The following is a 21,091-nucleotide window of genomic DNA, read 5'->3' on the forward strand; positions in this document are numbered from 1 at the left end:
GGTTTCGGCCCAGTCTATCTGAAGGAGTGACTCCAGCATCATCAGCTATGCCATCCAACAAGATCAGCCTCAAAAGACTTTCTCTCTATCCCTTCAGTCAAAACAGCCAGACTGGTGAGGACTAGAGAGAGGGCTTTTTCAGTTGTGGTCCCCACCCTGTGGAACTCCCTCCCAAATTATCTCTGCCATGCCCCCTCTATACTGAGTTTCCGCCAGGCCGTGAAGGCAGGCTTTTGGAGTGGGCTAGATTTTATTATCTTGTGTCCAGATTTTTAATGTTTATTGTATCTGTATGTTTATTTTGTACATTGCCCAGAGTGGCTGGATAGCCAGCCAGATGGGCGACTAAGAAATTTAATAAATAAATAAATATAAAATGGCAGCCAATTTTGTAACTAGTTTTGTAAACTGCTATACTAACATGGAAAGAGAGCAGTAGTAGGATAGAAAAAAGACACTAAGATGGATATAAAGTTGCCTTGCATGTTTGGAAAGGCTCTTCTACTCATGCAGTGACTGTTCCATTCTGCTATGGTACCATAAGACCTACTCCATGGCATTCTGGAGGGTACTCTGACCCTCCAATGTGGATTTGAGCAGGGTCATAGATGGCTGTAACGGGGAAAACAGGATGGAAGAAGCTTTGGGTTAAAAAAAAAAAAGCAAAGTTATTTTTACCCTTGGTTCTAAACAAATTCATCTGGAAATGGAATATTCTCTCAGCTTAATACTTCAGCCTTGAAGTCAAACATTTGACATACTTTAAAGTAGGGGCAGGGAACATCAGGCCCAGGAGTTAAATGCGGCCCTCTCAGCCTATCTAGCTCTCAGGACTCTCCCAGGCCACATACTCACTGCCCCGCTTCTGCACCCTCTCTGAGTGCATTTGTTTGGCTGGAATGTGTCCTTGAACAGTGATAATGCCTCTTGGTTGCCTTGGCGGAGATGTGTGTGTGTGTGTGTGGAAATGTTTGATTTTTGTGTTTTATTTTAGTATTATTGTTGTTGTTGTCACCCACCCTTCTTCAGCAGATCTCAGGACAACAATTCAATATTCAATATTAACAACAGTTAAAACAAATAGTCACTTAAATAGGGAGGGTCCTGAAAACACTTATTGCAAGTGTCAAAGGCCAGGACAAAGAGGTGTGTCTTTAGGATACAGTGGAAACTACATAATGAAGATGTCAGGTGCACCTCTGTGGAGAGGGAATTCCACAATCTAGGAGCCACCACAGAATATGCCCTTTTCCGGCCCACCACCCCTCAAACTTCTGAGGGCGGTGGAACTACCAACAAGGTCCCTCATAAAAAATTAAAATCCTAACTTTGTACACCATTTGCAAAAAATAATCTTGACCATAAATTCAAACTGCGTAGAATATTTATTTGAACACTTAGTTTGTTAGTGATATCCCTAACATTGCTGTTTCTGCACAGCTGACAAAATGCTTCAGCTGCTTGAAGTGTAATGAAGATTAGGTCAAACATGACATTATTCAAAAGCATTGCTAGTCATAAAAAGGACAAATATTGTATATTACACTAGCTGTCAAAATGAGAACAGCTGTTAATGAAAGGAAATAAATATTTCTTCCATTCAAAGGATTTTTTTAGGTGCTTATTGAAGATTATATCATCATTCTCTGTTATCTTGCCAACTATAAGGGCATCTGCTACAATCAATGCTTTATTCTAAAATGTTAAAAGAAGTTAAACAGGATTGCAATTCTGGTTAAATAACATATCTTGCTCAGTGAACAATTTCAGTGTTTATATAGAGGTTAATCATTTCTTTTCTTCGTTTATTTACAGGAAATCACCACACTTCAAGGTGTTAAAAACAATGTCCCACCAAAAGATGAAGATCTTTGTAGTGCAGGGAAGAAGAAAAAGTACCCGTATGTTATTCCTAAGAAGGCAAATAGCAGCTGAGGGGTGAGAGATCAAAAACTAATACTGAGTAAAAGTGTAAAGCCCACACTTAACACCCAGGCTGCTTTTAAAAGAAATTAGAAGAAATGGGATTACAGATCTGGCCATTAACCTGCCCCATTTTGAGTTCTTTATTGCCATGCTTTGTTATCCTTGCAGAATTAAAACATTTTGTAATGCTTTACAGGAACTCATACATGTTCTCCTGAAAATGATCAAAAGGAAGAGAAGAATTTGGTGAAATTCATATTTGATGCAATCATCTTTCCAGTGGTCTGCATTCTGCAGTCTACTTTGGTGCCCATACTTTCTAAAAACCCCAAGACGTCCTCAGCTGGACTTTCATGTCAGTATGAGAAGCCAAGAAGGCAGCCTACAGTATCTGACAGCTGTTCATTGTTATGTTTTAAGTCAGGATGGAAAGATTCATCAGTTTTGGTTCTGTCACTTTCTCATTTTTCAAATCTTAAATTCAGTTCTCCACATTCCTGCAGCAATTTGCATTAATCCTAATGAAAATTCTCCAACAGTTTAGTGCATTTCTCCTAATAAACATATTTTCTAGGCAGTTTTCACCAATGTACACATTTTACAAGCAATTTTTCATCATATAATGCATTATTTATTTATTTATTTATTTTATTGCATTTGTATACCGTCCCATAGCCGAAGCTCTCTGGGTGGTTTACAACATTAAAAACATTAAAAACAAATATACAAATTTAAAAATACATTTTTAAAAAGCAATTTAGAAACACATGCTAAAATGCCTGGGAGAAGAGGAAAGTCTTGACCTGGCACCAAAAAGATAACAGTGTTGGCGCCAGGCACACCTTGTCACTAACTTAATTCCATAATTGGGGGGCCACCACTGAGAAGGCCCTCTCCCTTGTTGCCAGCCTATGAACTTCCCTCCGAGTAGGCACCCGGAGGAGGGCCTTCCATGGGTTTCTGTCAGGAGAGGCGTTCCATCAGGTATTGTGATCCCAAGCCATGTAAGGCCTTATAGGTTAAAACCAGCACCTTGAATCGAGCTCAGAAACATACAGACAGCCAATGCAAGCGGGCCAGAATCGGTTTTATATGTTCGAACCGTCTGGTCCCTGTTACCAATCTGGCCGCTGCATTTTGCACAAGCTGCAGTTTCCGAACCGTCTTCAAAGGCAGCCCCACATAGAGCGCATTGCAGTAATTAACTTGGAGGTTACCAGAGCATGGACAACTGAAGCCAGGTTATCCCTATCCAGATAGGGGGAGCTTTTGTGTTATTTTTACTCATATATTCATTTTTATGCACACTTTCCCCTAACATTTGCATTTTTGTAAACATTGGTTGGCAAACTGCATCACAAAATTTGAGTAAGTATGAATTTTGAAGGATGGCTGTGTTTTAGTTTTCATATTGTGTTGGAAATTGTGGAATTGATATATTCAGCTTGAAATGTGAACTGAATTGAATTTTTCACCAATCCCTAGTTTTAAGTGAAGTCTTTTTACTTTTAACAAAATAAGTATAAAAAAGTTATTTTAAAGGTAAAAGGAAGGAATTTCCTTAAAAACAATTTCAGAGCATGCATCAGTCTCAGAAGCCTGCAGATAGGGAGGACATCATGTTTTAACTCCTATTTCTTTTTCTTTTTCAGATCAGGAAGCGTGGGGAGCTGGAGAAGCTGAAGAGTGCAGGAGAAATGTTTAATAGAAAGAAACACACACACACCGCTAGGGATGAATGGATCAACATATTTCTATCCCATGCTAGTTTTGTTTGTTTTCAAAACCAGGTCTGTTTTGTCCTTCTTGGGGACATTCTTTTTTTTAGGGAAAAACCTTTAAAAATCAAGTGACTGTATGTAAGGCTTGTAAAGCTACAAGGGATTGGTTTGTTGATTATGCATCTTTATCCACTTATCAAGATCTACCTTGAAAGACCACCTTGACTGTAAGACTTTCTCCCTGCTTGCTAGCCTCACCTGGCCTGGAAGGGTGGGGCCTTGATTGACTGCAGCTATAAAAGGTACCACTACCTGAAGATGCCAGAGACCATCTTTACTGTGGGGTGTTGTTTAGGGGCTTTTGTTTGGGTAAAAATTTAATTCTGCTAGTCAGTTTTTTGTTTTGCTGTTATTAGGATTATACTTCTGTATTTTACTGTTGGATCTTATTAGGAATTATAGGGTGTATCATTTTATTGTACGTTTCTTAAGATGTTTTTGTTAACTTATTGACTATTTGAATTTATTTTCTAACAGTGAGTTGTGTAACTTTTTTCTCATGTTGTAAGCAGCTTTGAGCATAGATTGCTACGGAAAGGTGGCATACAAAAAAGCAGCGATGGTGATGATGATTATCTACATTCTGATACATGCATGGGTTCAAGGGGGACAAAACAGGAAGGTTTGCTCCAAAATGCAAAATGAGCCAAAATCCAACCCAACTCCACACATCACCCTTTGCCACCTCACAACAATAAGATGACCTCAACTCTGTCTGTACCCACCAAAATTATAAAGTGCCCTGAGAATTCAGAAGAAAAACAGAAGCCTCCTCTGCAGTGAAAGAAAAAGTAAGACAAAGTGGAGGAGAAGTTTCAGCACAGCACTACTTAGAACCCTGGAAAATCAGGGTTCTGCATATCATAGGGAGCCAATAAGAGTAGGAAAGTCTCCCTGCTTCAAAAGTTATTTCTCTAACTCATGGAGGGTGATGGGAACAGTGATGGGGGGTAGAGTTGGCACACTTGTTCTCATACTATCCCCTCCATGTTAATTTAATACAGAAGAAAACCTAAATACACCTCATTATTGGAAAAAAGCACAAATATATTCATTGAATTGATTGCAGCTTGCCCAAGCAAAAAAAAAATTAAATTAAAAAAATGCAACAGATGGCAAAATGTATATGTGAATGGAATGTTGGTCACTTACCGTGAAAGGTCTTTTTCTGGCAGACTCACCCACATAGCCCACATTGAGTTATCGGCCTCCTCTAGCCCAGACAAGAATTCTCTCTTGTTAATTTGAATGCTCCTCCTCCTATCCCTCTCAGCATCTCCTCAGTTTCCCTTCTGGCCGAGCCCTAAGACTCTGTGGACCTGTAGAATAAAACCTAAGAAAAACATTAACACAGAACTGGGCGTTGCCTGAAAAAACAAAACAGCATAACATGTAACCGAATAGAAAGAACCTATGCGTTGAGAGAGTGAGCGGATGAGTACAGGGTGAGGCGTGGCTATGTGGGCTTTGTCTGCCAGAAAAAGACCCGTAAGGTAAGTGACCAACATTCCATTTTCCTGGCAGACTCACCCACACAGCCCACATTGGGACCTACCAGAGTTTAAGTCCATTTTGGGTGGGAAGAAGCATAAGTGTCCACTTTATAGTGTGTCTAGTGAATACAGATGGTACTGCCCAGATTTCTGCAGATTTCTGCAATGCTGGTGTTGATGGCTAAAGCTGCAGAAGTTGCTGCTGCCTGATGGAATGAACTGTAATGTGACCAGAAGCCCTAAGCAGTTGGGATTCATAAGCTAATGCAATAGAGGCCCTGATCAAGTGGTCAGCTTAAATGTCGTTGTGCATTTAATGCAAATTTTAAGGGCCCACCTCAAATCCAAATTTGTGCTATAACTTTCCAAGATGAAAGTGATGACTAGGGGAAAGGAAAAGGAGGATCAGTTCCTCAGACCTCTGAAAGGCAGAATTGGCTTTAGGGATATAAGGTGGGTCTGTCCTGAATACTACTTTGTCGATGTGAAAAAATGCAGAGATCACCCTGGATAGACAGAGCACTGAGTTCTGCCACTCTCCTGGCTGCAATCATAGCCACCAAAACTGCTACTTTAAAAGATAGTAATCATAGTGACACAGAAGCCAGTGGTTCAAAAGGAGATTTAGTAAGGGCGTTGAGCCCCTTGTTTAGGTTCCATGAAGGAAACCTGTGAAACATGGGCGGAGAAAGTAAAGTTGCCCCTCGTAAAAAAATGTTTAACATGTGGTGGCCTGAGAGCACCACTCATCCAGGCCTGGAGCAAACTGATGACAGAGATGTTACTTGATGCTTCAAGGTATTGAGCTTAAGCTCTTGGTCTAAGCCATCCTTTAAAAGGCATAAAGTGACTGGAATCTCCAGCTTCTTAAAGTCCATGTTTTTTGTGAGTTTGTTTGCACCAACTGAGAAAGGCTTTCCACGTTGCCTCATAAATCCTGTTAGTGGAAGCCCATCTGGATGCCCTCATAATGACTATACCTGCTGGTGTTAGTCTTGCTTAGCAGAGAATCTGCCACTCAATCTCTTCGCAGCTTGGTTGAGCCATCCGAGATTATTGTTAGGATGCTGCATGAGAAGATCTGTGGAGAGACGGTGTGGTAGTGGAAGAGATAATGCTAGATGTAGGAGTTCAAACAACCATGGCCTCCTGGGCCATTGAGGACCCAGAATGTTGTAGCCTGACCTCTTGAAGTACCTTCGCAAGACAGGAGCCACAGGAAAGGCAAAGAGGAGGCCTTGAGGCCACAGAATGTTGAGCGCATCTGTCTCTTCTACTCCTGAAATCTGGTACCTTGAGTAAAAGTGAGGGGTCTTGGGATAAGATGCAAAGAAATTGAGGACTGGATACCCCAGATGGAGCTGAAACAGTTTGAATGCTCTGTTGTTGAGAGTGCATTCCCGAGTGAATCTGAGGTCTGCTGAGGAAGTCTGTTGTTACATTCAGCTCTCCTGTGATGTGTTGTGCTGTCAGAGGCGCCAAATTTTGTTCTGCTCATTTTATGATGCCCTGCTGGCTGGGCGATGTCTGGATCGTTTGTTCAAATGACATTTGGTTGAAATGTTGTAAGTTAAAACTAGTATGTGTTTGTGAAGGCGTATGTGCCTGCAGTGTTTGAGGACAAGGGCCACTGCCCTGAGCTCCAACCACTTTATGCAATGCCCTCTCTCCCCCGTGTCCAGGGTTCCCTGGGCTGTAAGATGCAGGCAGTGGGCACACCACCTGTGAAGGCTGTCGGCTGTTGTGACCAGAATTTGCTGGGGGAAAAGGAGTGGAACTTCTTTCAGAAGTTGCCTGAGAGGTAATGACCACTAGAGATATTGTCTGAGAGCTGCAGGCAGCAAGACTGACTTGTGCATTTTGGCTGCAATTGCATCCAATTGGGGAAGCAGGAGCCACAGTAGCTGTCTGGTATGAGCTCTGGCCCACGGAATTAGGTCCATACAAGCTATCAGGAGGCCAGGCATATGTTGTAGGCTCATCAGGTCTGTGAATCTGTGTACTATGAGGGACTGGACTGGGGCTTGGATCTTGGCTATGGGTCTGGTGCAGGGGTGATAATCCCTGTGGAGGTGTCTACCAAGGCTCCTAGGTGAACCCGATGGCTCATATCGGCATTGATGAGAAATCCATGACTCCTCAGACAGAGCAGCATTTGCTTAATATTGCTTTGTGCCTGAAGTAGTGATTGGGTCCTGATCAAAAGGTCATCTTGTGTATTTTCTGTTGCCTGAATTGTGTCACCAATGCTATCATGAGCTTGGTGAAAACTCAAGGTATTGAAGCAAGTCCAAAGGGCATGGCCTTGTACTGAAATTGTCTATGCGCACAAGCAAAGCAGAGAAATTTGCAATGGTCTGGAAAAATTAGGGCCTGTAAATAAGCCTCCTTGACGTCTATGGAAGCAATGAAGACCCATAAGTGCAATGCCTCCATGATGGACTTTAACATTTCCATCCAGAACGTCCTGAATAGAACATACTGACTGAGTGATCAAAGGTTTAAAACTGCCCAGGCACCCCCCCTTTCCTGGGGACCAGAGACAGGTGGGAGTAAAGCCGCATCCCCTCATCTCCCACTGGAACTGGCTCTATCGCTCCCACCGATAGGGAGGTGTTCTATCTGTTGAGTCATATTGTGAGCCTTAGTCTAATCCTTGGGGACATGTGGGGGATAGAAGTGATGGTGTGGGAGGGAGGAGAATTCCAGTTTGAGCCCTTGGAACACAGTGTGTGTTACTCATACATATGAGGTCATCTGCTGCCAGACCTGAGTGAAGTCCTGCAGCCTGCCCCGACCTCCTGGGTCCTGTCACCAGAGCTTGTTCCCCTGCCGGGGTTGGCTGGGTCGAGGTCTGGGGTTGGTAAAGGCTGGATTTCTGGAGAAATGTGATCTGGTTCAGGCTGGCCTCTGTCCATGAAAATCCCTGTAACAAAACCTCCTCTTTGTGGACAAAAGGAATAAAAAGATTTCTTGTTAGTATGTTTATCATCTCTTTTGAGGCCAAAGGCCTTACTTTGTCTTTCTTCTCTATTAAAATTTTCTTCAAATTTTCTTCCCCGCACAGGTTAAGTCCTTGAAGGGAGCTGTAGACAGATTATTATGAGAAGTAATGTCAACACTCCAATAAGTTAACCAAAGGGCCCTCCTAGCACCCAGACTGGTGAATAATTTGTCAGTGTTCATTCCTGGATCAGCCATTCCCTGAGAAAGCCTCATAAGGGAAGCCCTGGCCACCAAGGAGATAGGGGGACACCAGTAAATAAAGTTGGCAGACTCATAATTGCATTTTGAGGGCCAACTCCACCTTTTTTACCCTGGTTGTTATAGGACCCATCTGTACATTTAGAAGTAAATCCCAGTATTAAGATAAATAAGTAGCTGAACCATGGATGGAAAACGAAAAATGCTTCCATTTCAGGTTCCAATCTAGAATGAATATTGGCATAGGCTTCAGACTTTTTTCCTGGTTAGGGGGGTGTCCCATTCAGCTATAGTCAGCCTTTTGAATGATTCAGGTAGTGGAATAGTCTTGGATGAGATCTCCAAGGGCGGGACAACTGCTGCCCCTTTAAGGAGTGGTTCCTCTGAAGGCTGCTCAGAACATTTGAGACAAAATGGTAGAAACAGCCTTCCGGGGGGGAAAGGGGGAGAAATGTTGCACTTTGAAAAGGCATGGCTCAGGAGTAGGTTTGGGTTCCCCTCCTGGTCAGACATGGAACTCCACTGCCCCTCTTCCCTCTCAAGCACCACACTGGGAGCAGTTTCAGAGAGTATAGAAAAATCTGGAGGATTAGACACTGGGTCTAAAAGATCCACTTGTGGAATGCTTACTGCCTGGTCTCCTACTGGAGAAATGGGCAGGTCAACTTTATTACCTGAGGCGCCCTTGTGCCAGATATGATAGGCAGAGGGTAGTTCCTAGGAGACAACTCTGAGGAGTTGTCAGGGGACTTACTTTTAGCTTTTTTTTTTTTTTTTGGCCTTCTCATGTGCCTTTTTAGCTTACTTCTTGTTGCAAGGGGAGGGAGGATGAGGAACTTGAAGAAGGCAGGCGTCTTTTATGCTTTTTAGACTTATGCCTTTGTGAGCTATCTGCTTTACCAATTGCCTCTTTAATGGTCTTGCCTGGAGGCAAAGAAGGTCTGAGGTTTGCATTCCGGGGTGCCACCTCTGAAACCATCCAAGTGGAGGAAACGGGCTTAAACAACTCAGACACATGCTTCTCCTGAGGGCTCATAGTGCCTTGGACTCATGTGATCCACTGGGGGCCTCTGGTGGTCATGCATGGCAATGCCTTCCACCTCTGCGATAGAGAAGGGATATTCAGGTTGGAAGGTGGGGAGAGGGGGTAAACGGCTTGCACAGAGGCATCCCCTCGCCCTCCGGCTCAGGGGGAATCTTCCTTGAAGTTTGATGAAGAGCCGGGTGAAGGTCGTCTGAGTCAGCTCCGTGGCAGCAGCCCTAAATGGGCACTCAGCTTGCCTCCCAGAGGAGCTCTACTGTTTCGGCTGTAGCCCTGCTGCTTCATCTTGGGTCCTTTGGCTCCTCTTGTGAGGAGAGGCAGCTTTTTTCGCTTTTCTGGCCGGGCCCACAGATAGGGGAGGGGGGAGAGAAAGAAATAACAAAAGAAAGAACAAAAAGAAAGATGCTGAAAGCACAGCAAAGGGTTTTTTGTTCGTTTGTTTGCAGTGAAGTGAGAGAAGGAAAGGATAAATAGAGAAAAAACACCTGAAGGGAAAAACCAACAAAGCAAAGGGTGGGGTTTTTTTAAGTGAAGCCAAGGGGAAAAAATCTGAATAGAGATAAGATAATAGAGAAATGCCTGAGGGTAACAAACCAACTAAAGCCTAATAGCAAGCCAGAAACAAAAGACGGAGAAGGAGTAGAGCCATCTGCATGGGCTGGCAGGAAATCGAAATGGAGGAGACACTGAGAGGGATAGGAGGAGGAGCATTCAAATTAACAAGAGAGATTTCCTGCCTGGGCTAGTGGGGGCTGATAACCCAATGTGGGCTATGTGGGTGAGTCTGCCAGGAAAAAGGAAAGTCACACCATAAAGAATTTTGAGATATACTTGTCCCTGCTGTTGTTGTGCTGCATCTTAAAACAATTGTGAATATTTTACAATTGGTTTGCTTTTGTTAACATCTCATCCCTAAAAAATACATACCTGATTCTGGTGTTCTGACAATTGCACTGTCGATATAACCAGCTTCAATGGTAACTGCAGAAACTTCAAAAAGGTAAGTTGTGTATGGCCTGAGATTAGTCACAACAAAACTGATAGGTTCATTCCAGAGAGAGCTCATTTTGCTGGGAGCAATTGTACTTGGGATAAATAAGGTAGTTTTACTAGAAGTAGTTGAAGGAGTGGTAGTACTCCACAAAAATGATTCGCTGTTATCCTGTAAAGACAAAATAGCTTCATACTATCTATTCCATAACAAATACAATGCCAATGGGAGTGCTAATTACGAAACAGAATACAACCAAAACTTTCTTTAAAAACACTCCAGGCAGCAATATAACTCAATGGAAATAAATAAGGAAAAAAGAATAAAAACCTTAGATGCCAGACTGTTGATCATTCAAACATCTTCTTCTTCTTCTTTTGACAACTCCGAAAACAGAAGTTATTTCCTAACCAAGTACAAAATTATGCTCAGCTCAGATTACTGAGTTCTGCGTCAACCCTTGTAAATTGGTTTTAATGAACCTGCATACACCTGAGAGAACCAAACTTGCATTTGTAATGAAGCATTTCCAAACTATGTTTCTAGCACTCTCCATCTTTACCATTAAAATTAGCAGATTGGGCTGTAAAGTAATGAATGCTGATCACTATAGCTTGCAACAGCACAACAATATCTAACACAATTGGTGCAAGTTGCACCACACAACAAACACTGTTGTTATTTGTCACCGTTGTGTAATTTGTCATAATGTTTAAAGACTCTTTGTTGTTGTAAATCCATTTGTTTGAATGAAATGTAAGCCTAATGTCTTAACAATCCGCAGGAGCCATAAACATTATACATTTTACAAGAATAAGGTGTTACCTCTAATTAGTGTGGATGAACATTATTATCAAGAAACATGTTCGTTAATGTAACTGTTCTAGTTATGAAACATTAGGCATATAGATGTCTCATTCTTGCTACTATAGACTTTAACTTTCAGCCATAATTAAGCAATGTGTTGGTTGTGTGGAACACGGAATGGATGCAGCCCCAGAAATGAGCGAAGAAAATAAAACAAACCACTTAAAAATAGGCCTGAGCTTTATTCGTTACAGCAGTTAAGCAGGGCTGGCATGGCATATTTGAACAACCCATCTAATAAGCATGGCTGGCATAGCATAAGGTAAGGATCCAAATTTGAACAACCCATCTGCTGTTCGAAACCATACCAAGTCTGCATGCTGGATGCACCAATGGGAGTTACTAGGATAATAGTCCCCATTGTGGTGCAGGCCAAGCATCTGGGAAGCCATTGGTAACCTGAGGTGATGTCATGCCCAGCACCCCGAGCTAGGGCTACGGGTTGGACATTGCCTCCAAAACTCCTTATGGAGGTCTCCCTTAATTTGATGATTTTGCCTAATGCCATTTATCACTCAAATTATGACAAAATGAAAAAGTAACAGCTAACAATAACAAATGCTCTTACTGACAGAAATCTGAAAACCTTCCAACTCAAGTCCAATTGTGGCTGGGGGTAAAATTCCTAACCAGCAGCTAACAAAGTCTTCAGAAGAACCTAAAACTGAGGGAGGGAGAGGGGGGGTGAGGAAACACCAGTGAAAAAGAACCATTGGTTCCTTACCTGAAGAGTAAGAGTATGAGTATGTTGTGAATCATTGATTCCTTACCTGAAGAGTAGTTCTGTGTTGCTGGACAGCAACTGATCAGCTTAGGTTATAGCTCCACCTTGTGGTTGCAGAAGGAAAGACAAGTTGAGGGAAGTAGGTCGCTCCCAGCATTCCTCAGTTTGCATCCTCGCCAAGCTCAAATAGGTCAAAGGAATAAACAACCATGCAGTAGTGGAGGACAAGAACCTACTTCCCTTAATTTAGGATTACATGAGAACCCCAGATAAACAGGGAAGGATAGGCACAAGGGTGAGGCTGATGAATTTCTGTCAGCAACACAGAACTACCCTTCAGGTAGGAAACCAATGGTTCTTTCTCGTATTGCTGGTGAAACGCATCATCTTGGGATATTCTAAAGCTTCCCATGTAGGGAGGGCCATATATAAAAGGGCCATAAAAAAGGCTGTCCATCAAGCAGATAGAACCTGCTGTAGAACCCTTTGGCCAAAGGCCGCCTCTGCCAAAGTGTACCTGTCAATTTTATAGTGTTTGGTGAATGAACTGGGTGATGCCCAAGTGGCCACTCTACAGATCTCCTCCAAAGAAGCATTGGCTGATAGCACTTCAGAGGTGGCAGCAGCTCTCGTAGAATGGGTGGTAATTCTAGTCAGGATTGGCAATTCCTGTGACTCATAGGCAAGTGCTATACATGTCCTAATCCACCTTGAGAGTGTAGGGGAAGTGACCCTCTTCCCCAAGGAAGCCAGGTGGAAGGAGATCAAGAGAGTCCGTTTGTCTATGGGCTTTTGTTCTAGTAATGTATACTTTGAGGGCCCTCCTAACGTCAAATGAATGCCACATTCTTTTGAGGGGGTGGGACAGGTTAGGGCAAAAGGTGGGAAGGATTAACTTTTGCTGTCTATGGAATCTGTAAGTACTTTAGGGAGGAAAGAGGGGTCCATATGGATGATCACTCTGCCTGAATGAAATATACAGAGGTGCTTAGCTATTGATAGAGCATTTAATTCTGGAATCCTACGGGCAGATGTTATCGCCACAAGAAAAAGGACTTTCAGTGATAGAAGTCTAAGGGAAACCTTACTGAGGGACTCAAAGGGAGGTTTCTGTAAGGCCCTGGGCACCTTATGAAGATCCCAAGATGGGTATCTATGCACCATAGGACAACATTGAAGGGTCGCCCCTAAGGCATCTCTTCAATAGAAGGTGGCGAGATATGGGAGATACTCTGGATAGGGAAGCTATATAGGGAAGATATAGCTGCAGCCTGCCTCTTCAGTGTGTTTGGCCGGAGGCCCTTTGGGAGTCCAGCTTGGAGAAAGGCTAGAACAGTAGAAATTTTGGGGCTTCATGTGGAAAAACCTTAAGAAGAGCATCTGGATGTGGAAGGACATTTGGATGCTAAGATTGTGTCGATCACGTCTGCATTGAGGCCAAGTGTTGTTACACATCTCCATTCAAGAGCCGGGCTGTCAGCTACAGTCAACTGGGATCCAGATGATGTAGAGGGCCTTGTGATATCAGGTCCAGACGTTGTGGCAGCCTCCAAGGAGGGGACACCACCATGTTCAGAATGTCCGATATCCAAGGGCGCTGAGGCCAGAAAGGAGCCACAGGAATCACTGTGGCCTTTTCCTCCTTGATCTTGCAAACCACTCAAGGAAGAATTGGGATTGGAGAGAAAGCATATAGCAGCCCTGGAGGCCAAGGAGTAGATAGAGCATCCATTGCTTCCGCTTTGGGAGAGTGGAACCTAAAGAAGAACCTGTTGCGTTGATGATTCTCCTGGGAGGCAAAGAGATCCACTAGTGGTCTCCCTAGGTGACTTCTGATTTGACAAAATACTGTGCAGTTCAGCATCCATTTTCCTGGATCTATCATTTTGCGACTCAACCAGTCAGTCTGGATGTTTGAGGAGCTGCTGATGTATTCTACAGCTAGGAAAGGTAGACGGTGGTCCGCCCAGTTCATGAGAAGGCAAGTCTCTGCCTGCAGCTCCACCAACCTCGTCCCTCCCTTGTTTATGTGTGCTTTCACAGTATTGTTGCTGGTTCCAATAAGAACATGAGAGAGGTGGAGTTGAGGTACGAAGAACTGCAGGCCAAGACATGCTGCCCTGAGCTTGAGAAAATTGATACTCTGCCTTCTTTCGGCTGGAGACAAGCGACCTTGGATGAAGTGGCCTTGACAATGGGCACCCCCACCCTAGGAGACTGACATCTGTGGTGATGGAAACCCAAGTCGGATCTCTGAAAGGACAGCCTTTCTCTAGATGTTAGAGGCTGGTCTACCAGGTCATTGCTTTCTGGAGGTCTGGAGAAATATGAATCTGGATATGTCACCTGGCAGCAATGGCATCCTGAAAGGAGAGCCCATTGTAACTTGCAAGAATAGTGCTTGGCCCATGTCGTCACTTGTGAGGCTGATACCAGAAGGCCCAGCACCCTTGCCAGAAACATGAGGTCTGCATGTTTGGAGCATGATAGGAGTCAGGCCACTGCTCTGATGCTTTGAATTCTGTTGTGGGACAGTGAAATTATGCCCTCAGTGGTGTCCAGATAGGCCCCCAGATGAGTCAGAGTTTGAGCTGGATGTAAGTGACTTTTTTGAAAATTCACTAGGAAGCCATGGTCTTGTAGGCAATCCAATGTAATCTGTAGATCTCTGTCTGGATGGAGAGTGAATTAGTAAATTGTCCAGGTAAGGGTAAATATGGATGCCCTGAAGGTGGAGATGTGCCACCAGGGCAACCATAATCTTTGTAAATACCATCAGGGCTGATGCCAACCTGAAGGAAAGGGCCTGAAACTGAAAGTGCTGGCTCTTGTAGAAAAAATTGAGAAACTTCCAATGCTCTGGATAAATGGGTGCATGAAGATAAGCCTCCCTCAGGTCTATTGATGTAAGGAAGTCATGAGCATGTAGTGCCTCTCTGATGGAGGCCAATGTTTCCATCCTGAACCTCCTGTACACGACCCACTGGTTCAGGAATTTGAGGTTAAGGACAGCCCTCCAGGCATTTCAGTCCTTCTTCAGGACCACAAAGAATATTTATGTATTTATTAATTTATTATTTGATATATATATCCCGTCCTTCCTCCCAGCAGGAGCCCAGGGCGGCAAACAGAAACACTAAAAACACTTTAAAACATCATAAAAAGACCTTAAAATACATTAAAACAAAACAATGTTAAAAACATTTTTTTTAAAAATTGAGTAGACACCGAAGAAGGACTCACCTGGAGGCACCAGCTCAATGACCATGGATAACAAATGAAGTGGACTTCCCAGGAGGATCCCTCCGCCTGTGCAGCCTCTGAGACGGGCTCCCGTCTTGGATGAAACTTTTTCAGTTTTAAATCCAGTCAGAAGGGGTTTTTTTGACTGGGGATAATTTCTTCCGGATAAGGAAGAAACGTGAGATTTCCCACACAGCTTTGTTGTGTTTGTTGGAGACTGGAATTCGTCAGAATTGTCTGTGAAAGAAGGTCTTCCAGCAGCTCGGACAGAGCTAGGATTTCTAGCTAGCTCAGCTGAATAAGTGAGCCGTTTTTTTTTCTTTAAAGAAAAACGGTCTAACAGGCAAGCATTCTCCTGTCTACGCTCATTATTTAGTTATCTATACAGCTAAAGAGATTTGTCAAAGAACCAGCAATTAAGAAAACCTGGGTGAGTCAAAACTTTCTCTTTTACTCACGGAACTAAGGGGGAAGAAAATAAAAATAATCTATCTTTTTTTTATTGCAAAAAGCTGACATGGAAATTAGCATTATAAAGATTACAATGGATGAGGGGTTTCTGATTGGAAGAGAAAAGAAAAATCTTTTTGATTTATAAGACTTTTGTGTAATATATGTCTGGGACTATTTTTTCTGGTCTACTTTTTTTTTTTGACGAATCTGCTCATTCTTTCTGCTACTAGTTATTTGGACGCTGTGAACTAAAGCTGTTTTTGCACTTCTGGGCATATAAGAGATAAGGGCTGTCTAGAGTGTGACGTCAGTTGGTTTGAAAGATTAACTCCTTTGTAACTGGATAAAAAAATAAATTGCTCTTTGCTTGGGACATTGAAAATTGAAGGAGTTTTGTTCCTTTGGTTTTAAGAATGACAATTAAGAAGATCATGGATGTACAAGAAGGGACTTTATCTTTAGATATGTTTCAGAAAATAATGAATGGGATTAACTCAATAAAACAAGAACTGAGAAATAATAGTCAAGCGTTGAGAATTGAATTTGACGAAATGAGACAGGAGCTGAAAGAAATTCAGGATTCTATGAGAAAGGAGAATAAAGATAGATCTGGAAAACCAAAAAAGGATGAAAGAAAAATTAAAGGCAATGTTCAAACTATGGAGATTGGATTAAATATGGACCTGGAAAAAGATTTGGATTTCCTGGCTGTGATGGATCCTGGAGACAAATATTACGGTTTGGAACTCAGCGCTGTCCCTGAAGGAATTGATGAAGAGATTGGAGATAAAGATATTATCGGTTCGAAAAAAATTCCTGGACTGGAAGGATTTGATGAAACTTGAAATGGAGAAAGTTAACAGAATTAATCCCTGTTCTGTGTCAATGGAAAAATCTTCAAGAGATGTGCTAGTGTATTCTGTAAAAAAGAGGAACAGAGATGCGGCTTTGCAACAATACTTCAGTGATACGTTCAGAATTGATGGCAAGGAAATATCTGTGATAAAGGAAATTCCTATCAGACTCTTATTATATGACTATGACAGCAAGATTATTGGGTGCGTAAAGATGGAAGATGGAAGATGGAACCAACAAGGATAATGGAAGAAGAGCGATTTGAAATTACTGGACTTAGTAGACTTGATGAGTTGGATTAATTGACATGTTTATCTAGAAAAAAAATTGATGGACATATATCTCAAGGATTGGAAACTTCTCTTTGACTTTTTGTGGAAGAATAAAATGATATGATGTTAATGAGATTTGATACCAATTAAGATAACCGCTGGAGGAAGGTGATTTTATAATCTATTAAGAGACAGGCTTGTTATATATTATACTTATAGCTGAACTACGACAAATCGGAAGTCAATATTTTAATATTTTTTCCCTTTTTTATTGTATTAGTTATTGATTTGTGTTTTTTCTTTTTGTATTGTTTTGGTTTTGAAAATTTGAATAAAAATTAATTGAAAGAAAAAAAAGATAACAAATGAAGTATAGTCTTCTGAACGATGTTCTTCTTCTCCTGAGAGTTGGAAAATGAAGAAGAAAGAAATTGGGAGAGCAGCCAGGCACAGAAATCCAGTTTGTAGCCCTGAAAGATGGTGTTTACAACCCATTTGTTGGTGGCTGAAGACTCCCAAGCTGGGAAAATTGCTGTAGCCTGGGCCTGACTTCTGGAACAGTGGCATCGTTACAACTGCTGATTCCATCCACCCTTAGTGGAGGTGGAGGGCTTGGGATTTTGCTGAAAATGTGGAGAGAAGTGGGGTCTGTTCCAGTTGCCTATGCTTGGTCTGGTACCCTTATAACTTGATGGTGGACGGGAGTCACAAAAGGAATTACTCAACTGGTATGAAGAGTACTTGCAAAGAAAATGCCTATCATCTCTATGTGAGACCAAAGCCTTTCTCTTATCCCGTGGTTCCACCAGAACATCTTTCAATGCCTCTTCACCTTTCCTCCTGTATAAGGAGCTGTGGAAAGGTTGAGTCTTGATGTGGTGTCTGCGTCCCAATGCTTCAGCCATAAGGTCCTCCTGGTCACCACATCTGCTACAAGGGACCGGGCTGCAAGTTGGGTGGCATCTAGAGTTGCATCTGCTACATAGACAGCCACCCTATAAATTTTCAGCAGAGTCTTGTATAAGCGATCCGGATCCTGGTTGGGATTTTCAATTAAATCATCAAGCCAAACTAAAGCTGCACAAGCGAAGACAGAAGTAGCACAGGATGTACTTATGGTCAGAGCTGCAGCCTCATGGCTCTACGTATAGAATAATCTAAGCACTTCTCATTAGGATCTTGAGCTGAGCATCCCCATCTTTCAGCAGGACAGTTTTAGCCACAAGCCAAAACAGAGTGGTCAATGGCTAGAGTTTTAAGTAAGTCTGTAAACTCAGAGTCCAAATTATAAAGCTTATTAGCTAAAGATACAGCTTTTTTATACTGAAGAGGGGTATCCCATTCAGCTTTAGTGATAGCCTTAAAGGACTTAGGTAATGGAATACATTAGCCCGAGGCTTTAGGTTCAGGTAGCACTGCCTTGCCTTTAGACTGGGCTGAAGGCTGGTCAGTAGGAGGAGAATTAAGTTCCAGAGTGGTCAGTACTGTGTGCAGCAGTGGTGCAAAGCATGAATCATGGAACAGGCGATGGGGCATGTGTTCTTCCTCCCTGGAGCCCTCACACCATTCCCCACCCTCTGATCCAGGATCGACAAAAGGGTCAAGAGGATCTGCATTCATAGAAAGGGTGACCTGGTCATCCCTGAGGGAGGTGACCCTGGATGTACCCCTATCCAAAACTAAGGGGTTAGGAGCATTAGAAGTAGAGGCATGTTCCATGAAGGTATGGGCTTGCCTATGGTTAAAGCAATTAGCATGCGCCAGCAACTGTCTAGGAGGTCTGGCATGTGATGAGGAAGGTGCACCACGGTCTGCAGAATCATGAGGCACAATGTGCTGTGGTTCACAAGCAGCAGGAGGGGGAGGGGCAGCCCTTAACTCTGCTGATAGTTCTTCCATTAAGGGTTGTTTAGTTTGCCTCAGTATGTTGGCACTAAGGAGGAACTCTTGGCCAGCATCATCAGAGCCTTGAGTATGCGATGGAGGCTGTCTGACATGGGATAAGGCTGGAGGGGTCTGTTGAGCTAGTGGGTCACTCTGGAAAGCCCAGAAACTCTTCCTCTCCTGAGGTATGAGGAGATGGAGCCCACTGCTAATAAACTTGATCCCCTGTATCACCATGACAGTGGAAAAAGCACCCCTCCATTTTATTGCTTCGTGACCGCAAGGCACAGGAAAATACTTGCTGTTCATGGCACAAGGCAGATGGCTTCATAGTGCACTGCTTTTTTGCCCCCAGAGCTTCATTTTGGCTGGGGGGGGGGCTCCAAATGTTTCCGCTTCTGCTTAGCCTTGCAGGCTGAAGGGAGCGCAGGAGCTGTAGATGCCTCTGGTAAATGATTGCTGGATGCCATTTCAGCGGTCCCGCTAAGGTAAAGGAGGCAAGCGGAGTGCAACACACACATCTGACATGAAGGCACGGGTGGACCCAGGCTGAAAGAATTTGTTGTAAGCAAAGGGGAGATATGACGGTTTTGTTCTCCCCCCCCACTCCCCGCCAAAAGGGCTACGTTATGAGCAGTAAGCAGAGAAAGGAAAAGGGCGAGAAAGACAGAGAACTTTTTTTTAAAGGAAAAACAGTCACTAGAACAGTACAGCAGGAGAAAGGGCTTTAAAAGAGACAATGATAGTTAAGAAGAAGAAAAAAAACCTGAGGGAAAATGCGAGCAAAGGCAGAATGCGATCAGTTCGATGTAGGCAGGCAAGTGAACTGAGGAATTCTGGGAGCGATCTACTTCCATCAACTTGTCTTTCCTGCCTGCGATCACAAGGTGGAGATATAACCTAAGCTGATGAGTTTCACCAGCAACACAAGAAAGGCTTGCCACCCTGCCCCTGCCAGAGCTCTTGTGAGCCCATGCAAATTCCTTGCGAGACCCCAGAGGGGAGAAGATACCTTACCCCCATTGTTGGGAGCTGTGGCTCCTGCTGCACAAAATGCTCCTGCTGCAGAGGTGCAGAAAAGAACCATGAGATAATGTGGCCTGAATTACATATTATTTATTTATTACATTTATATACCATCTTTCCTACAAGGAGCTCAAAGTGGTGTACTGGCTCCCCCTCTCCACTTCATCTTCACAACAACCCTGTGAGGTAGGTCAAGCTGACAGACAGTTACTGACCCAAGGTCCACCCAGTGAGCTTCATAGCTGAGTGGGGATTTGAACCCAGGTCATAGTCCAACACTCTAACCACTACAACACACTGGCTCTCTTCCATTAACTGGCTCCAGAGAACCCCCAAATTGAACTAAATTTTAAAAGTATAACAAGAATGATGTGAGAGCTATTTAAAAGGAAATATAAGGCAAAATAGCACACATGCCTTGCAAGCAATTTCCCTTAAAATAGCTCTCACACTAGCAGTGTAATCCAATGCATGTTTACTCATTGAACCCAATGGGCTTACTTCCAAGTAAGTAGATATCGGACTGCAACCTGACAGCACAATCCCACATATGTTTACCCAGAAGCAAGTCCCATTAAGTCCAGTGGTGCTTATTTCCAGGCAAGTGGGTTTAGTTTTAATCTCCAAATTCTATTTTAAACTTGGGAAAGTTCAAGTAGCATCTTGGGGATTCTGTGAGTTTTCTTCCTAAGAAGAAAACTCAGGAGGAAAAAAAAGGTGTATGCCTAGATGGTCCACCCTCTGGATCACAATCTGTAGCTGAATATTGCAGCATTTACCCACTCTAGGAAACACAATCAGTATCCAAGAGATTAATACAAACTAAACTGACAATGATAACATTGAATCAACTTCTGAACAAGTAAAGCCCTTTGGATTTTTTGACATGAAATACATAGTTTTAAAATAAAGAAAGACCTGCAAAATACAGAAATGTCAAATTCTTATGTCTATCCATAACCAAAACATTTTACGTTACTTACATTACATTCTGGTAACCTTCCAGACAGAAGGTCCTCCACTTCGACAGAGACATCTTTCACCACCATCCCACTTCTTGCATGCTTCACACTAATTTTGAAACTGGTTATTTTTCCATTTGGCTGTCGAGGTAGAAACCAAGTAAGATTTACAGCAGAATGGTTGAAAGCTTCAACTGTGAGATTCACCACTTTACCTGGAGCTTTAAAAACAAAGCCAAACTCAGAAAAATAGTAATGAATACATTTGACACATGTTCACATTTGAATGTATTTCAATATTAAACAGGATTTAGAATCATAATTATCACTTTTACCCTAGTGAGAGCCACATTTTAATACATGAGTAT

At 42.8% G+C, this 21,091-nt stretch overlaps 1 protein-coding gene across 1 annotated transcript in view; it reads right to left on the reverse strand.

The window, feature by feature from the left end:
* The window catches only part of PTPRQ (protein tyrosine phosphatase receptor type Q), a 185,228-nt gene that overhangs the window by 157,945 nt on the left and 6,192 nt on the right, over positions 1-21,091 (reverse strand). The window contains exons 5-6 of the mRNA XM_061582736.1: positions 20,745-20,944; positions 10,374-10,608 (exon numbers count right to left, since the gene is read on the reverse strand). Coding sequence (XP_061438720.1) covers positions 10,374-10,608; positions 20,745-20,944 — 435 coding nt within the window. The remainder of the gene's footprint in view (positions 1-10,373; positions 10,609-20,744; positions 20,945-21,091) is intronic.

Source organism: Rhineura floridana, chromosome 8 (genome assembly GCF_030035675.1).
Source record: "Rhineura floridana isolate rRhiFlo1 chromosome 8, rRhiFlo1.hap2, whole genome shotgun sequence".
Lineage (NCBI taxonomy): Eukaryota > Metazoa > Chordata > Lepidosauria > Squamata > Rhineuridae > Rhineura > Rhineura floridana.